The sequence below is a fragment of the Ursus americanus genome, chromosome 14, assembly GCF_024610735.1.
Source record: "Ursus americanus isolate L20-20 chromosome 14, mUrsAme1.1.p, whole genome shotgun sequence".
Taxonomy (NCBI): Eukaryota; Metazoa; Chordata; class Mammalia; order Carnivora; family Ursidae; genus Ursus; species Ursus americanus.
Window position 1 is genome coordinate 53,413,669 of NC_142140.1, and position 19,654 is coordinate 53,433,322.

Genomic DNA, 19,654 nt, shown 5'->3' on the forward strand with positions numbered 1-19,654 from the left:
TCTTTTGAACAGTATCTACCAACTTGGGCAACCATCCAGGGGAGTCCACATATTGGCCAGCTTTCTAGACTCTTTGGATCTTGTGATGCCTTCATTCCACAATAGCTGTATCAAGGGAAGATTGAACGTAAACAATGTATCAGCTCTTCAACAGTTTTAGTCTAGAAGGGACCCATCACTTCCACTCATATTTTATTGGACACATCAAAACATATTGTTAACCACCTTTAACTTCAAGAGAGAAAGAAAATGCCATTCTTTTGGGTATCCAAAAGGAGAGGATAACCAGAAATGTTGTCAACCAAGCAGTAAAATCCACCATTCAAATGTCCCCATTGAAATCCATGTGAAAAGCTGGGCAGCCTGTTTTAAGAATATGGGCTCAGGGTCAGAGTTCTGCATTTGAATCCTGCTTTTGCCACTTGGTTCCTCTGTAACTTTGGGAAAGATTTTTAAGCTCTTAGATTCTCAGTTTCCTTACCTCTAAAATGGAGACAGTAATCATTCCCGTTGAGGAAGATTACATAGAATAGTAGAGAGCAGTTAGAATAGGCTTACCATATAACAAGTACTAAAACACTGACTGTATTTTAATATGTATCTTATTTATTTATTTATTTGATAGAGAGAGAGAGCAAGAGAGAACACGAACGGCAGGGGCAGGGGCAGTGGCAGAGGGAGAAGCAGACCCCCTGCTGAGCTGAGAGCCTGACTCGAGGCTCGATCCCAGGACCTGGGGATCACAACCTGAGCTGAAGGCAGCCGCTTAACCAACTGAGCCACCCAGGTGCCTCTTAATATGTATTTTAACCATATTTTATCCAGTAAAAAAACCCAAAACACTGTTGGTAATACATGCACATGAACAACATAGATCCACAACAAGATACATAGAAATAAGTTCAGGTGAATGATCAATAGTTTAAGCATTCTCTGCCAACATCTGAGATAACAAGGCTTACGTAAATGCTCCAAGTTAGAATTCACCAGCAAGGAAGTTAGAAAGAAGATCGAGGACATACTTTCTGGACAACAGATAGGGCAGAAAGACCATCAGATAAATTATGTGGAAGTTAGTTGTTTAAAAGTGTGTAAAACTAGGAGAGAGCAGTCATAGATCCTTCAGGATTGAAAGAGGGTTTGCAAGATACAAGAGTAAACTTGAGAATCAAAGTTTTTGTCCTTGGGATCCACAAAACTGCTCAGTCCTGGGGCCAAGAGATCCATCACAGACAAGAGGTGGCTCTACTGAGAAGCCTTCCCAGAGCCCCTTTCACATCCTTGTTCCTCAGGCTGTAGATGAAGGGGTTCAGCATGGGGGTGACCACCGTGTACATCACCGAGGCCACTGAGACTTTCTGGGGGGAGTGAGTTACTGCAGAAGTGAAGTGGACCCCAACACCTGTCCCATAAAATAAAGAAACCACTGAGAGGTGAGACCCACAGGTGGAAAATGCTTTTTGCTTCCCCCCCGATGAAGACATCTTCCTAATGGATGAAGCAATCTGTGAGTATGAGAAAAGGATCCCAACAAGGGGGAAAACACCCAGCACACCAGTCATAAAGTATATCAGTGTGCTGTTCAGGAAGGTATCAGAGCAGGCCAACTTGAGGACCTGTGTCAGTTCACAGAAGAAATGTGGAATTTCAAGATTGCTGCAGAAGTTCAGATGCATCATCAGAGAGATGTGAAGAAGGGATGTCATGACACCAATAAACCAGGTCACAAAAACCAGCAGGCCACACAGACGTGGGTTCATGATGACTGTGTAGTGCAGGGGGTGGCAGATGGCCACAAACCGGTCATAGGCCATCACAGTCAGGAGTAGAGTGTCCAGAATGGGAAAAAACATGGAAAAATAGACCTGTGTGAGGCAGTCCATGTAGGAGATGGCTTTGTTCTCTGTGTGGATGTTCACCAGCATCTTGGGCACGATAGCAGTGCTGAAACAGATGTCGACCAAGGACAGGTTGGAGAGGAAGAAGTACATGGGGGTGTGGAGGTGGGGGTCAGAGCAGATGGCCAGGATGATGAGCAGGTTCCCCAGCACGGTGACCAGGTACATGGACAGGAACAGCCCAAATATGAAGGGCTGAAGTTCAGGATCCCCAGAGAGCCCAAGGAGGACGAACTCTAAAATTCCTGTTTGGTTTCCTGCCTCCATGTACCTCATATATCTATGAAGGAAGGGACAAGAGCAATATGAATTAGCAGCAAACTGGTACCCTCCATGTCTCAAAAATGTTGACCATGCCTTCCACTCAGGTTATTTACGAAATCAGTTATTTTGTCTAAGTGTTAGGTCTCCTTTCACTTATAAGTGAAATCTGAAAAAATGGAGTCTCTTATGCCAACCACCCAAGTCAGTCAGAGAAGGACAAAACATATGATTTCAAACTCATGTGAAATTTAAGAAACAAAACAAACGATCATAGCAGAAAAAGACAGGAAAACCTGGGCACCTGGGTGGCTCAGTCCGTTAAGCATCTGCCTTTGGCTCAGGTCATGATTTCAGGGTCTTGGGATCCAGTCCCACCTAGGGCTTCCTGCTCAGCAGGGAGTCTGCTTCTCCTTCTCCCTCTGCCCCTCTCCCTCTCAGGCTCTCTTTCTCTCAAATAAACCAATAAAATCTTAAAAAAAGAGAGAGAGAAAGAGAGAGAGAGGAAAACCGAGAAACAGACTCTTAACTATAGAGAACAAACTGATAGTTACCAGAGGGGAGGTTGGTAGGGGGATGGGTTAAACAGGCGATGGGGATTAAGGAGTGTCCTTGTTGTGATGAGCACTAGGTGCTGAATGAAAGTGCTGAATCGGGGGCGCCTGGGTGGCTCAGTTGGTTAAGCATCTGCCTTCGGCTCAGGTCATGATCCCAGGGTTCTGGGATGGAGCCCTGTGTTGGTCTCCCTGCTCAGCAGGGAGTCTATTTCTCCCTCTGCTGCTTCCCTTGCTGTGCTCTCTCTCTGTCAAATAAATGAATAAAATCTAAAAAAAAAAAAAAAGGAAACTGTTGAATCACTAAATTATGCAGCTGAAACTAATACTAATATTACATTATATGGTAACTAACTGGAATTTAAATAAAAACTAAAAAAAAAAAACCCAAAACTGAAAAAAAAATCCATTTTATAACAAAAGAAATAAAATGGAATCCTACAGAATGGAGTCTTAAATTTCTAATCACCTATCTTTAAAAAATTTTTTTTAATTTAAATTCAATTTAGTTAACATATACTATATTACTAGTTTCAGAGGTAGAATTTAGTGATTCATTAGTTGCATATAACACCCAGTGCTCATTACATCATGTACACTCCTTAATGCTCATCACCCAGCTACCCCATCCCCCCACCCACCTCCCCTCCAGCAACCCTCAGTTTGTTTCCTAGAGTTAAGAGTCTCTTATGGTTTGTCTCTCTCTCTGTTTTTATCTTATTTTGTTTTTCTTGTGTTTTTATCCTAATCACCTATCTTAAGCATCCATTTTATAATGGTCCTGTCGGATGGTCATGGAGATTCAAAATGGGACACATCAATATCATGTATGTATCTCCTGGTAGAAGGTACTGGAAAGGACCCAATGTTCTGTCTGTGAGATTCCTGCCAAAGATGCAGGACTTCAATCCAAAGACTAGGGAGCATGAGACAAACCCAAACTGAGGGACATTCCACACAATCTGTGACCTGTGCCCTTCAAAAATTCAATGTCATCAAATACAAAGAGATTCTAGGAACTGTTCCAGATTAAAGGAAGTTTAAGAGCCATGTCAACCGAATGAAATGCATGATCCTGGATATTCTTTTGCCACAGGTGACATTGTTAGGGTAATTGTCAAAGTAGGAATGAGTTCTGTAAATTTGATAGTAGTATTATATCAATGTTACTATCTTTTTTTTAAAAGACTTTATTTATTTATTTGACAGAGAGAGAGACAGCCAGCGAGAGAGGGAACACAAGCAGGGGGAGTGGGAGAGGAAGAAGCAGGCTCCCAGTGGAGCAGGGAACCCAATGCGGGGCTCGATCCCAGGACCCTAGGATCACTCCCTGGGCCGAAGGCAGACGCTTAACGACTGAGCCACCCAGGCGCCCCTCAATGTTACTATCTTGATTTTGATCATTGTACTGTGGTTATGTGAGGAAGATGTCCTTGTTTTTAGAAAATACCAAAGAGTTAGAGGTAAAGAGGTACCATATTTGCAGTGCAACTTACTTGCAAATGGTTCTGAAAACACACATGAAGAAAAGGAAGAGAGAAAAGTGGATGAAGACAGAAGTAAAAATGGTGAAATTTAACATCTGGGGGATCTGGTAAAGGACATACATAAGAGCTATTTACATTGTTCTTCCAACTTTTCTGTAAATCTGAAATGAAATCAAAATTAAAAGTTAAAACGTAGCATTTTCACACAATGCCCAGTGGGGGAAAGAAAAGAAGAAAAATCCATCCATGAGATGTCAGGAAAGAGTCAAACTTCTAAGAACACTGCAGGTGAGGTAACCACTCACAGATTTAGAGCCCACATTCACACCCCCGTAGAAACCTCAGCCAGAGGAATTAGTCTAAAGTGGTCCTGGATGAATTGTATTCCAGGTCTCAGGCAGAAGCAAACACAAATCTCTGGAAGGGGCTTTCATCTGAGGATGTCTGCCTCAGCATCCACTAGGGAGATGGGTCTGAGATTTTTCTTTCTTTTAACAGCCTTTCCATGCTTGCCTGCACATGCTGGTTCCTTCCGACTTCCCAGTCTTATTAAGGCCCTCACCAGCCTTTCACTCTCAAAGCACCAACAGTTTGCCTTCTTAGGTACTCTGAACATGCTGCGGTTCTTCCCTCAGCCATGCCTGTGAAGTACTTCCTTCCCTGCGGGGCTCTTGCTTGCTTTTGTCTTCCCAGTGGTTATTCCTGTCCTTCTTTCTCAGATGAAACATCACTTCCTCGGAGGAGCCTTCCCTGAACCCTCCCTGGACCAAGTGTAGTCCCCTAATCCATGCCTTTACAGTCTCCTGCATTTTTCTTCACTGCACAAATCATAACTATATATTCACATTTACTTATGGAATTATTTGATTAATATCTGTCCCTCTCACCGCTAATCATAAACCACACGAGTTCAGATCACATGTTACAAAATTTACTTCTCCCTATACCCCCAGTGCTTTGTACTCAAAGGGCATGGAAAGTGGAATAAAGACTGAAACCAAAAATGATCGCATATATTACAAACCAGGAATCTACAGGTTGATCTCGCATTGACTATAGAAGCAACAAACTGAAAAAGGAGTAAAATGAAGCATGAATCAATCGGTACAGAAAATTATATAGCTTCAAAACAAATCAAAACACATTTAATAAAATCTAACAGTTACCGATGGGAAGGGAATAGAGTAAAATTTTAGTCACATGGAATTGGATAAAAGGTGATAAAGAATAGCTATGTTAAAGCAAGTGTTAATCCAAGACCCATTATTAAACCCCTGAAAACAAAACAAGAAGACAAAAAGCCGAAGGGGGAAATGATGCCTGCTATCATTATTTAACATTGTTTCCAATAATTCAAAAGAAATGCCGTAAGACAGAGAAGTGAATGAGATATAATATTAGGAAATCAAAAGCAAATATGGTCGCTATCGGCTGCAGATGCGATTGCCTGCTGCAACACTAAAGAAAGTCAACTTAAACACGATTAGAACGAATCAGTGTCATTAGGTTCTTAGGGATCTGTAAACAATCATTAGGAAGGATAAGAGAGAAAGGTCTATTACAGTTGCAATGGCGACATACATAACACCTGGCACAGAGAGGGCATTCAGTACATATTTCGTGAATCACAGAGTATGTATATACAACCCGGTAGAAACCAAGTCATGATGGCGGTGGGGCGGAGAAGCAGACACCCTGCTGGACAGAGATTGTTCAATTATCGCATGCACTAGAATCACCTGGAGGACTTGCTAAAACAGATTTGTGGGTCTCCCCCCCAGAGTTTCCATCAGCAGGTCTTGGGCAGAGACTGAGAATATGCATTTCTAACAAGTTCCCAGCAGATACTGCTGTGGCTGCTCCAGGAACCCCACTTTGAGAACTACTGCATGAGAGAAGCATAAGGAAGGTGTGAGCAGGTGGGTTAGAAACTCTTAAGAGTCCACTTGAGGGAGTGCCAATGCCAGTGACACTGGAGAAGTCACTAGTTTCCAGAATGAGGGCCCATTGGAGCTGGGGGTGACAGAAAATAGTAGCAATGGAATCCAAAAAGACATAAATAACCAGGGAAATAAATTCCAGAAGTTAAAAAAAAAGGGGGGGGTCATGAGTCACTATCAACCCTATTACCTCCTTCCCCCAACTGATTTTTAATCCTCCTTTTCATACCTCCTCTGCATACTCACTAGGACGGTGTGACTCAGCTGGCTGGCGTTGCATAAAGAAATGTGTGTGCAACCTCTTTGTCCTCTGTTAGATGCTGATGACAGACCCTGTACCAGAGAATGGCAGGGAGACAGAACCTGTCACCAAGTCATGTCTGTGAGAGGCACAGGTGTGGTCTCCTCCTGGTCAGGTGTCACCAAACTACAGGTGAGGATGCTAGGGAAGTATTTATGGTTTCTCAAATCCCTGGGGGGATGATTTCTCATTGCTCCTCATTAAATAAATTGTTCCTCTGATGTGCTACTCTTCAAGTCATTCAGCTTTGGCGTAATGAGAAAATGGCAGAATGGAACAGCGTGTGCTAATTCTGTTTCCAGGAAGGCAGCTTTGGAGCCAGATGGAGCTCTCTGTCCCCATGGGCTTCTTCCTTCTTGGAAGAGCTTTCATCACTATGGATTTGGCTTTGCGGAAAAGACATTCCCCCTTAGGAATGTGTCCCTGCTGCAAAGACCCACCTCCCTGTAGCCACAGTACTTAGGGTCTGTCTCAAAGTAACACAGTGAATCCCTTGTGATCATATTGTGCCGCATAGGCTACATGGTGGTGAACATGCTGTGTAGATAAACAAAGTCATGTTTCAAGAAAGGGAGGGTCAACCATGTAAAATGATGATACTAGGTCAAGTAATGAAGGCTGAACGATGTCCTTTGGATTTATTGACATGGAAAATAAGAGAAAGAGCAGTTTGGTGGAGTGGTGGGGAGGAGTATACTTGTACTGGGACTTGGGGGTGACTTGGCAGTGAGAAAATTGACCTCTTGAGTGCAGAAAATTGACCTCTTCCTCTGTTAAGAATGCTCTCTATAGAGGGAGGGTAATACCATGTGTTTTTTTCATTTTGGACATGAGAAAATATTTAAATGACAAAGGAAACACTCCAGTTGATTGTAGAAAATTAAACTGATATTCCAGGATTTACCATAAAAACAAGTTCTTCCATATGTTTTTTAATGAATACATCAAGGGCACTTGGGTGGCTCATTCGGTTAAGTGTCTGACTCTTGATCTCAGCTCAGGTCTTGATCTCAGCATCGTGAGTTCAAGCCCTGTGTTGGGCATGGAACCTACTTAAAAAATTTTTTAAATGAATAAATCATTTGTTTTATAAGTTATTTACACTTAATTGTAAGTGAAATGTATCATTTTTAATTAGTTCAGTAAATTAAAACTGGAGTGGTGAAATCAAAGTCAGATGTGTTATTAACACGTTACTTCAGTAAGTAGAAGCAATTTCCTGTCAACAAGCATAAATAGCTTTCTACCACATACATATAACTTAACAAGCATTTGTAATCTCAGCGGTATAATCCAGCAGCCATTGGAACCATAACTACAAGACTTCATATATTATATAGGAAATTTCTTCATCCCTTTTAGTAAATAGTCTTAGAGAGCAAAACCTCCACTACAGCAAGATTCAAACAACCTATGACAGGAATTCATATTATTAGGCTATGAATGGAACACATTTCTTAATAAATTTATAAATTCTTTGAGACAAAATGTATCAAAACATTAATTGGACAGGGTCCCTTATACCACAAGACTCAGTGAAAGAAAAGTATTTGCATTTTTTCAAATTTTTTTTTTTAAGATTTTATTTATTTATTCGACAGAGATAGAGACAGCCAGCGAGAGAGGGAACACAAGCAGGGGGAGTGGGAGAGGAAGAAGCAGGCTCCTAGTGGAGGAGCCTGACGTGGGGCTCGATCCCAGAACGCCGGGATCACGCCCTGAGCCCAAGGCAGACGCTTAACCGCTGTGCCACCCAGGCGCCCCGCATTTTTTCAAATTTTGAATCAATTGTTGTCTGATAGTCTTTAGACTGTGGGCAATTGTTCAGCAGTGGAACTTGCACGTTAAAAATATCCTTTTTAGTCTTTTCCCGATAGTTTCCTAACAAAATTTTGATAACTGAAAAAATCTGTTTTATCATCCACCTAAAAATCTTTCTCTTTATTTTGTGTGTAAGATTCCGAGTCATACATGTAGCCGAGCAAAGTTGTAAGATCAGATCTGGCGGGGGGGGGGGGGGAATGGCTTTAAAACGTCTGTTGGTTTTACACCCCTGTTCACGGCAGGCTACTCACATAGCCAAAAGCTAGAAGCCACCCAAGTATCCATTGACAGATGAGTAGGTAAACAAAATGTGGTGTATACATACAAGGAATATTACTCGGCCTGAAAAAGGAAGGAAATCTGACACACACTACAATGTGGATGAGTATTGAAGACATTGTGCTCAGTGAAACAGGGCATTCCTGAAAGGACAGATATTATAGCACTCTGCTTAGAGGAAGTTCCTAGGGTAGTCAAATTCACAGAGACAGAGAGGAGATGATGGGAGCTGGGGGTGGGCCTGGGGGTGGTCAGTGCCGCATGGGGACAGAGTCTCAGTTTGGAAAGATGAGAAAGTTCTGGAGACAGATGGTAGGGGTGGTTTCACAACAATGTGAATGTACCCAATGGCACTGAGCTGTGCACTAAAATGGTTAAAATGGTAACTTTTATGTTATATATATAGTGTGTGTGTATATATATATATATATATTTTTTTTTTTTTTTTTACTACAATATCAACAAAACAAGTTAAAAAAGAACTTCTGCTAGACATTGGTCACCTGATTTCAGGTTCCAAAATTAATAAATTTTTAAAAGATTTTATTTATTTATATAGAGAGAGCACACAAGAATTAGGGAAGAGGCAGAAGGAATCTTCAAGCAGACTCCCCACTGAGCATGGAGCCCAATGCAGGTCTGGATCCCACGACCCTGAGACCATGACCTGAGCCAAAAGCAAGAGCTGGACACTTAATTGACTGAGCGACTCAGGCACCCCGCGTTTTGCGGTAATTTCTAATCCATGGACCAAAGGACAAAAAAAAGTCCCAGGTATTGCAATTAGGCTGTTCCGCTGAGGAATCTCCACAGCACCTATTCCTCTGACTGTAGATGAAAGGGTTCAGCATGAGGGTGACCATTATGTGCACCACTGAGGCCACTGCATCCTTTTTGGGGAAGGTTCGAATCATACAGTATGTAGCCTTTTCAGGCTGACTTTTTTCAGTAACTTAGTAACTGAAGTAACAAGCTTTTAAAGTTCCTCCATGTCTTATTGTGGCTAGATAGCTCATTTCTTTTTAGTGCTGAATAATATTCCATTGTCTGGATGTCCCACGGTTTATTTATCCATTCATTCACCGATGGACATCTTGGTTGTTTCCAAGTTTTGGCCATTAAGAATAAAGACACCATAACCATCCATGTGCAGGTTTCTCTGCACATAAGTTTTCCAGTCCTTTGGGTAAATATCAAGGAGTGTAATTGCTGGATCAATGTAAGACTATGTTTAGTTTTTTAAGAAGCCACCAAACTCTCTTCCAAAGTAGCTGTATAATTTTGCATCCCCGCCAGCAATGAATGAGAGCTCCCTTGCTCCACATCCTTGTCAATATTTGGTGTTGTCAGTTAGTGTTAGTATTCTGGATTTTGATCATTCTAATAGCCATAGAGTGGTCTCTCATTGTCGTTTTAATTTGTGTTTTCTTTTTTTTTTTTTTAAGGTGTACAGCATTCTTTTTTTTTTTTTTAAGATTTTATTCAATTATTTGCCAGAGAGAGAGACAGCACAGCAGGGAGAGTGGCAGGTGGAGGGAGAAGCAGGTTCCCTGCTGAGCAAGGAGCCGGGTCGGGACTCAATCCCAGGACCCTGGGATCATGACCTGAGCCGAAGGCAGATGCTTACCCAACTGAGCCACCCAGGCATCCCTTAATTTGCATTTTCTTGAAAACATATCATGTGGAGCATCTTTTCATATGCTCATATCTTCTTTGGTGAGATGTCTGTTCAGGTCTTTGGCCCATTTCTGCCCTTTTTAAATCAAATCATTTGTTTTCTTATTGTTGAGTTTTAGGAGTTCTTTGCGTGGCGGGGGGGCTGGTTGGCTCAGTCAGCTGAGCAACGGACTCTTGATTTCAGCCCAGGTCGTGATCTCAGGGTCATGAGATTGAGCCCCTCGTGGAAGCTCGCATTAGGCTCTGCACTTAGCTGGGAGTCTGTTTGAGGTCCTCTCCCTTTGCCCCTCCCCCCTGCTTGTGTGCTCTCTCTCTCTCTCAAATAAATACATAAATCTTTATTTTTTTATATATTTCTAAGATATTTTTAATTATTTATTTGAGAGAGAGAGTGAGTGAGAGAGAGCACAGGGCACGGGCAGAGGGAGAAGCGGGCTCCCCACTGAGCAGGGAGCCCAACGTGGGGCTCAATGCCAGGACCCTGGGATCATGACCTGAGCCAAAGGCAGCCACCTAGCCAATTGAGCCACCCAGGTGCCCCTAAAATAAATAAATAAATCTAAAAAAAAAAAAAAAGAAATGTCAGACACAGAAAGACAAATACCATATTATTTCACTTATATTTGGAATCTGAAAAAGGAATGAACAAACAACAAAAAACCCCAGTTTCTTTCTTTCTTTTTTTTTTTTTAAGATTTTATTTAGGGACGTCTGGTGGCTCAGTCAGTTAAGCGTCTGCCTTCCACTCAGGTCATGATCCCAGGGTCCTGGGATCAAGTTCCACATCAGGCTCCCTCTTCAGCAGAAGCCTGCTTCTCCCTTTTCCTACTGCTCCCCCTGCTTGTGCTGTCTCTCTCTGACACTTAAATAGATGAAATCTTAAAAATATGTATACACACACACACACACACACACACACACACACACACACATCCCAAACAGAAAGGGTAAACACATCACATGTATATACAGCTTGATGAAATGCTCTGAGGTGGACATACTTGTTAACTGCCAACCAGATTAAGCTATGCAGCATTACCAGCACCCCAGAAATACCACACATTACTCCCCAAAGATCATTGCTATTCTTTTTTTTTTTATATATTTTATTTGTTTATTTGACAGGATAGAGACAGCCAGCGAGAGAGGGAACACAAGCAGGGGGAGTGGGAGTGGAAGAAGCAGGATCCCAGTGGAGGAGCCTGATGTGGGGCTCGATCCCAGACCACCGGGATCATGCCCTGAGCCGAAGGCAGACGCTTAACGACTGTGCCACCCAGGCGCCCCAGATCATCGCTATTCTGACGTCCATCACCAGAGATGTGATTTGTTTATTTTGGGCCTTGATATAAATGAGGTCATACTGGAAAAAACATTTCAAAGAATGATTCCATGATAGCTCCACATGAAATTTTCCATATCTCAGAACCCAAACTGGGCTGTAAAATGCACTTTAACAGGCATCCCTGGGCATCTTGGAGAACCTTGCTCTGGATACCAAGCAAGACTTGGCCAAAGATGTTTCTTGATTCTCAGATTTGTAAAGAAACCGGAGATGGAGCGAGATGTTCCCTAAGGGAAGCTGTGTACCCTGGAGGCTACACCCAAGAGGAGAGGAATATTTTAGGAAGAAAAAGTCCCAGTGGGGTCAGAGGGGTGGGGCTGGAGGACATGTGTGTATGTTGGGGGGGTCGTGTGGATCGTACATGTGGCTCCAGCTCTGCTCCCAGTGGGTAGACAGGGCAGAAAAGATCACGTCCCTGACCCTTCAGAGGGGGTGGGGAGTCTCCAGAAACAGACAATCAAAACAGCAACTTATTTAATGAGAAGTGAGGGAATTCAGCCCCTAAGAATCCTCCTGTGCCCTTCACCTCAGGCTTGCCTCTCCCACGTCAGGAGGAAATGCCCTTGGGCCCCCATGCTTAACTATTGGTCCCTGCTTCTCTGCCCTTATTTGTCTTCCACTGAGAGAAGCTAATATAACAGAGCCCAAATCTTCAGCAATTCCATTGTGATGTCCTAGCATTGCTCTGAAACTGCTGTGGCCTAAAGAGGTAAGGAGACGGGGGAGCATAGCTTTTACTTGCATGGTTTCCTGGCATATAGGTAGGGATGCAGAGGAAGGAAAAGCCCACTCAAATCAAGTGAAAGTCCCCGGCTCTGGACAGGGCTCGCCAAGCCCCCCTGCACCTTACGTTCTTTCCTCATCTCTAGCTCTGCTCTCCTTTCTCTGCCTCTTAGTTCTGGGTCTCCTCCTCAGAACTCTCTCCACCCGCTTGTACATCCCTCCCTTTTATTTTCTAGAGGGAACTTTCCACATGTACGGAGCGTCTCCCTTGTGCCTAACACAGAGCTCAGGTACTGCATTTAAGAAGGTAACTACAATGTGTTGCTTCCCTCAGAGGATGAAAGCCTCAGGAACAAACACATGCATGCACTGTGACAGCTGCCCCATGTGGTGGTCCAGTGTCTACAAGGTACAGAGGAGGTGCAAAGAGAGGGTGGTCAGCGATTCTTAGGGGGTATTAATAAAGGACAGAGCACGGGAGGAGGGATAGGACTTTTCCAGGTGAATAGGCAGGAAGAGGATGCCAGGGGAAGGTAAATGCAAAGGTCCAGAGCTACAAAACTGCATAGAATGTACCTAGAATTGTAAGAAATATCGAGTATCTGATATCTAAGCATTATTTTCTGATAGATAAAAATCTGACTCTCATACGAATATATGGTGAGTATATGTCAAAGACTTATTTATTAACGAGGGAGCCAGGAGAGTAAAGCTAGTTTGCCGAGCATTTGAGGAATAGGGATTTATACACATAGGAAAGGAATAATGAAATTAGTTTCCCAAGTTGGATGCAAAAATACAGTAGCTATGGGGGTACCTGGGTGGCTCAGGTCATGATCTTGGAGTCCTGGGATCAAGCCCTGCATCTGGCTCCCTACTCAGCAGGGAGTCTGCTTCTCCCTCTCCCTTTGCCCCTTCCCCCACTCATGTGTATGCGCTCTCTCTCTCAAATAAAATCTTTAAATTTCTTTTTTAAAAAACCTGCAGCTTTTGGGGTTATCTTCTCTACCAGACAGAGATTCATCGTCCCACAGGGCAATGGACAATAATCTTTGGGATGATCTTCTTAGCTGAACAGAAACAATCTGCATCTCTACTGGACAAAAATCACTTGTAGTTTATTAATCCCCCATGTGTTAGCACTGACGTCACAGAGTTAGGTCTCAAGCAAAGAAGGAATATTCCCCCCAGGAAATGGGAGAATTAAGTTGGCCTCTTTGGCAATACTTCAATGTAATGTTCAAAAGAAATGCAGCCATCCTTTTGAGGAATTTTAAAATTTTGGGTAATTTCCTCCTTAATACAAGGGATGGATCAGAAGACAGGAGGGGGTTGGTAGAATGGGTGATGAGGCCAGAGCAAGAAGACAGGGGCCAAACCACGGAGGGAGCGGAGTTTGGATCTTTCCCTGGAGAGATACTGAGCCACTGAATGACTTTTAAAAGTTGTGGGCAATGACGAGGTGGGAGCCATCCTGACCTCTCCTGCATAATGGGCTAGGAGGGCTTTCAGTCTACGTGTAGCCCAGATGAGAAGCTACGAGGACCTGAATTAAAGCCCCATTGGCGAGTGAAGGTGTCCAGTGAAAGTTTATGTTGCCATTTTGACACCAAAGAGCCAGATTCTCCCTAAATACTGATCTTCACACAAAAGTCTTGTAGCATAGCCATCCTCACCCACTCCTGACTCCCCATGTCCTACTGCACGGAGGGTCTCAGATGCTCCCACTGGCAAAGTTCCTCTCATTTGTCTTCCTACGATCCATGGAATCCTGAAGCAGTCAAATTCACACTTGTCCTCTAGGCTGATTATAGTCTTCTCACATCTGAAAAATCTGCCCTAAATCAGATCTTTCATTCTGTGTGCCTGCCACACACACCCACCACCACCACCACCACCACCACCACCAACACATACTCAGAATCAAAGCAAGGATCTCCAGCGCTTTGCTAGAGTCATCAGCATGTCTGCCTTCCATCAGTGGCCTGCAAACAGTGGACATGACTCCCAATTCACAATCAGACTCATTAATCTTGCAACCAGGTGGACAGCTTTCTAGTCCTGCAGGCTGTTACCTTTTAGCTGAAAGCACCAGATATGATGCATACGCTTCTGTGCTGGTAAATATTTGGTCAGTTCTGGGTGTATGTGTGTGTGAGGGTGTTTCTGGATGAGACTAACATTTGGACCCCTAGACTGAGTGAAGCACATTGCCCTCTCTGATGTGGGTGGGCCTCCTTGGATCCACTGCAGGCCTGCACAGAACAAAAAGGCTGAGTAAGAGATCATTCCTTCTGCCTGACTGCCTTCAGGCTGGCTTGCTTCCAATCTGGAATTGAAACGTCAGCTCTTCCTAATATAAGCTGCGCTTTTATATTTCCTTATAAATTTTCCCTCTCTCAGACTTTAATTTGCCTTTTAATGTCATTTGGTATTATGTTTTTAAGGATTTTATTTATTGACTTGAGAGAGAAAACACAAGCGGCGTGAGGGCCGAGGGGCGGAGGGAGAATCAGAGACTCCCCACTGAGCAGGGAGCCCTACATGGGGCTCGATCCCAGGACCCCAGGATCACGACCCGAGCTGAAGGCAGATGCTCAACCAACTGAGCCACCCAGGTGCCCCATCATTTGGTATTATTGATAAACACATAATTTATTGTATATACTTTAAACAACTGATCTAATTCTTTGTAATCTTTCACTATTTCGCTTAGGAACTTTGCATACACTTTTTCTTAAATGTATATAAATTTGAAGACAACTGCCTCTGAGTTTAGAAACTCCCTCCTGTCACAGAGACCTAATATTCAAACGTAAACTAAGGCTTCTTCCTTTTTTTTTTTTTTTTTTAAACACGGTGAAAGAAAAGGTAGGGCTCTCATTCTCTGTTCAGTTGAAAAGCCTTCATGATAAATGTTGTCGCTTCCTGGTTAAAGGATTTTATGATAGGGAATTTGCTCTACCACACCCTGAAAATTTCTTCTGTCACATTTTATTTTTTAAAGATTTTATTTATTAGACAGAGAGAGATAGAGAGAACAAGCAGGGGGAGCAGCAGGCAGAGGGAGAAGCAGGCTCCCGGCTGAGCAGGGAGCCCAAAGTGCAGCTTGATCCCAGGACTCTGAGATCATGACCTGAGCTGAAGGCAGATGCGCTCAACTGACTGAGCCACCCAGGAGCCCCTTATTTTATTTTTTTTAAGATTTTACTTTTAAGCAATCTCCACACCCAATGTGGGGCTTGAACTCATAACCCCAAGATCAAGAGACCCATGCTCTGCTGACTAAGACTACTGGGTGCCCTGGGACATTCATTTTAAAGAGGTGATCCTGGTAGTGGTGATAGAAACAGGAAGGCGAGGATGTTACTGAAGAGATTTTGGTCAACTAAAGAAATCACAACTCTTAGGTAAGACATTTGACCTCATGAGTTTGAAATGTATGGCATATTCTTGTTTTGTCATTGTTTTAACATTATTCTTGCTTCTTTCCAGGCAATTTCTGTAACTTGTATGGAAGCAGGGAACCAAACAGTGGTTTTAAAATTCATCCTTCTGGGACTTTCAGAAGATATGGACTCACAGCCCCTCCTCTTTGGGCTGTTCCTGTCCATGTACCTGGCCACCGTGCTGGGGAATCTGCTCATCACCCTGGCCATCTGCTCTGACCCCCACCTCCACACCCCCATGTACTTCTTCCTCTCCAACCTGTCCCTCACTGACATAGGTTTCACTTCCACCACCGTCCTCAAGATGTTAGTGAACATCCAGACACGAAGCAACACCATCACATATGAAGGCTGTGTTACCCAGATGTATTTTTTCATGATTTTTGCTGGACTAGATAATTTGCTATTGACGGTGATGGCCTATGATCGGTTCGTGGCCATCTGTCACCCCCTGCACTACATGGTCATTATGAACCCTCACCTTTGTAGTCTCCTGCTTCTGCTTTCTTGGTTAATCTGCCTGACATATTCTTTGTTGCAAAGCTTGATGTTTTTGAGGGTGTCCTTCTGCAAAGAGACAGAAATCCCCCACTTCTTCTGTGAGCTTACTCAAATCCTCCAGCTTGCCTGCTCTGACACCCTTGCCAATGACATCCTGCTGTATTTTGTAACTGGCCTGCTGGGTGTTATTCCCCTGACTGGGATCCTTTTTTCTTATTATAGAATTATCTCCTGCATAATGGGCATTTCCTCGGTTGCAGGGAAGTATAAAGCCTTTTCCACCTGTGGGTCTCACCTCTTGGTTGTCTCCTTGTTCTATGGTGTAGGCCTTGGGGTCTACCTCACTTCTGGAACAACTCATCCCTCCAGAAAGTCCTCAACAGCCTCAGTGATGTACACGGTGGTCACCCCCATGCTGAACCCCTTCATCTACAGCCTGAGGAACAGGGACATGAAAAGGGCTCTGAGGAGACTTTTTAGAAGAGGAGCTTACTCTCAGTGAGATAACCAAAGCTAGGGACAGACGACAGAGATCCAAAGTGCTGATAACTGGTGTTGCTTAATATGTAATCTGAAGACAAAACATAAATACTATTCATGATTTACTAGAAAAACATTCCTGAACCGAAGACAGACTTGAAGCAGCAGCACACCAAAATCTCATTGTCCATTCAAGAAAAAGAATGGTCAACCAATAACTAAACTTCTCATGAAAATACACTGTTTCAAGGACACAGACTCCTGTAAGCATCAAGGGAGCAGAAGACAAAGCAAGGAGTGCACTGGGGAGAAGTGGGGCAGGAGTGACAATTGTTTCATGTTACTAACTCATCTTCACCCTTCTCAGTTATGTTCTAGCTTCTAGCACCATGAATGCCAGACCATGGGTTTCCCTGGTCTCAGTGTGGAAACCATTGCCTATCTGGATAGTCTCATACTGACCTCCCTCACCCCATAAAATTTTACTTACTGAATCTTGCTTTGGTGGTGGCCATTGACCTATACTTGGGATGTTAATAAGAAGCTTCTTTAGGAAACTCACTGTAGTGTCTATTTTAAGTGAAAGAAAATCCTGGCCTTTGTTGATCCACATAAGAAGCAATCTACTTGCCATCTTCCTTGCCTGGTACACACTTTGCCAAATCTTCACATGCCTGGCTCCTTCTCATAATCAGGCTTCGAATCAAAACTGTCAGCTCTTCAGAGGCCTACCCTGACCACCAACCTCCTACCAATCCAGATTTCATAGCACTTGCCATGTTTTGAGGGGCAGCAGAGCACAGTGACCAAGAGGGCCCAAATCTGCCATTATTCCCAATGGCGCAATCTTACACAAGTTACTTCTCTGTGCCTCTATGCCCTTATCTGTAATAATGATGACAATACATTTCCTGAAGAGTTCTGGTGGGGATCAAATGTTACACATAAGAGCGCTCAGAACAGTGTCTGCCATAAGCACTCAGTACGTGTCAGCCATCACGATCCATGAGGGCCACCAAGGTCTGTGTTGGCCATGAAAAGGTGCGGAGATTGTGAACAGTCACCATACCTTTAACCCTATTAACTACAATAGCTTGCACTGCCATGGAGCAAGGGAGATGGCACAGGGAAGGGATCCATAACCACCAGGACAGATTTGGGAAAACTGACTAGAGAGGATTGAACAGGCTATGGGTTTAGATGGAGCTGAGTGGATCTCCAGAGCTCACTCAGGGCACCAAGGAAGCCACATAGGAGAGGGGCCCTGTTCAAAGCTGAGCCCTCTGAACAGCCCCAGGAGCACCACATGCTGTAGGTCAGATCTGCACAGACCAGGAGAGAACTTTCCTGAACCTACAGATTAAGGATTAGACCAGGAAGTGGCCCCAGACAGAGACTCCCTATAACAGGGAACTGTGAGGGCAAAGCATCCTTTATACTGGTTGAGCTAGACTGGGTGGAATGGGTAGATTCTCTTGAACTGAGGGCAAAAAATGTCTTAGATTGATCTGAGGACTGTTGAACCCTCTTGGTGATCACTAGATTTGGACTCAGGCAGATTCATCCTCTTGTCCCATCGAGTGGCCGAACCCAACTCCATCAAGAACTATTGCCTAAACTTATCATAAATCCCATTGCAAACCACTGGAGACACACCCAGGGAAAGAAAACAGGATCGACGGCCAGTGTCATCCAACTGAGTCGTACTTCTCTACTAAAAGGGGACTTCTATCAACCAACCAGATAGGATGCCATCCATAGATAACACCTACGATTCTCAATGCCCAGAAAAGAGATATAAAGGCTCTAATGTCTCTAAAAACACAAATGAATGGTGGGCCTCAGGTAGAACGTGGCTGGAGAGTGCTGCTTTCACCTACCTACATCAAGACTTCAAGGTACAGAAACATGGAGCCAGTGATCAGAGCTTGCAGGGTTTACTCTGTCCCAGTAGTACATAGGAGCCCAGGGAATTAGCCAGATTTATGATTTTTGAGGCCCTTCAGATAGTAGCTGCTTATTACCAGGGTCTTAGTAGCTGGAGAAAGAATTTCAATCTCATAAAAGAATGTGCTTTGGTCTCCTGGGGTGATCAGCTTCTCACTGATAAGCCAAATTTTCTCCCATTCCAGCACAGTTTCCATGCCTCCACACCACATGTAACTCCGAGGCACCCCAAACAAGTGCCTGCTCAGATCTCTGCATCTTCCACCAGAGGGCACGAGAACCTCCACCGTGAGCCCTGTACACAGGCCACAACTTACCAAACTGATGAAGCATGTGCAGTTCATATAGGTAGTTATAGCTCTATAAAGTTCTCTCATTTGGACTTTTTTTTAAAAAAGATTTTATTTATTTATTTGAGAGAGCAAGAGAGAGAATGAGCAAGGGGGAGGGGTAGAGGGAGAGGCAGACTCCCCACTGAACAGGGATCCTGCCCCAGGATTCGATCCCAGGACCCTGGGATCATGACCTGAGCTGAAGGCAGACGCTTAATGACTAAGCCGCCCAGGTGTCCTCTCATTTGGCCCTGTGGGGATTCCAGAAATGGCCACCATTTCTTCCCTTTCCTGTACCCACTTCTATGTGACTGATGACCCCTCCACTCTGGGCCCAGGAATGTGAATGCACTGGTCAATGGGGTGCCGAGATGACACAAGCAAGGACTTGACGAAAGCTTGCACAGGGGAGCTGTTGCTCTTCTGGAATGCTCTGGCAGGGCAGGTACAGGCCTTGTCTGGATTGTTGGAGGAGGTCTTGAGTGAAGGCACTGGCAAGCCGAACTGGCAGCCCATGGCAGACACAAGGGAGCCTTGCCAAGCACAGCGCAACCTGTCAGCCAACAATAAACCGTATGGTGGTGTTTTTAAACCACTGCTTTGGGTAGTTTATGCAGCAGATATAAACACACGCTACTGAAGGGCCCGGTTACCTG

The 19,654-nt window shown here is 43.9% G+C and overlaps 2 protein-coding genes across 2 annotated transcripts; one reads left to right on the plus strand and one right to left on the minus strand.

Moving 5' to 3' along the window:
• Window positions 1-1,226: 1,226 nt before the first annotated feature.
• Window positions 1,227-2,165, minus strand: LOC123777599 (olfactory receptor 7D2). The gene has a single exon (XM_045774361.2). The coding sequence runs from the start codon at window positions 2,163-2,165 to the stop codon at window positions 1,227-1,229; it is 939 nt and encodes a 312-aa protein (XP_045630317.2).
• A 13,499-nt stretch (window positions 2,166-15,664) lies between these two features.
• Window positions 15,665-16,741, plus strand: LOC123777634 (olfactory receptor 7D4-like). The gene has a single exon (XM_045774401.2). It carries the CDS (start codon window positions 15,728-15,730, stop codon window positions 16,739-16,741), a length of 1,014 nt encoding a protein of 337 aa, XP_045630357.2. The 5' UTR covers window positions 15,665-15,727.
• The last annotated feature ends 2,913 nt before the right edge of the window (window positions 16,742-19,654 follow it).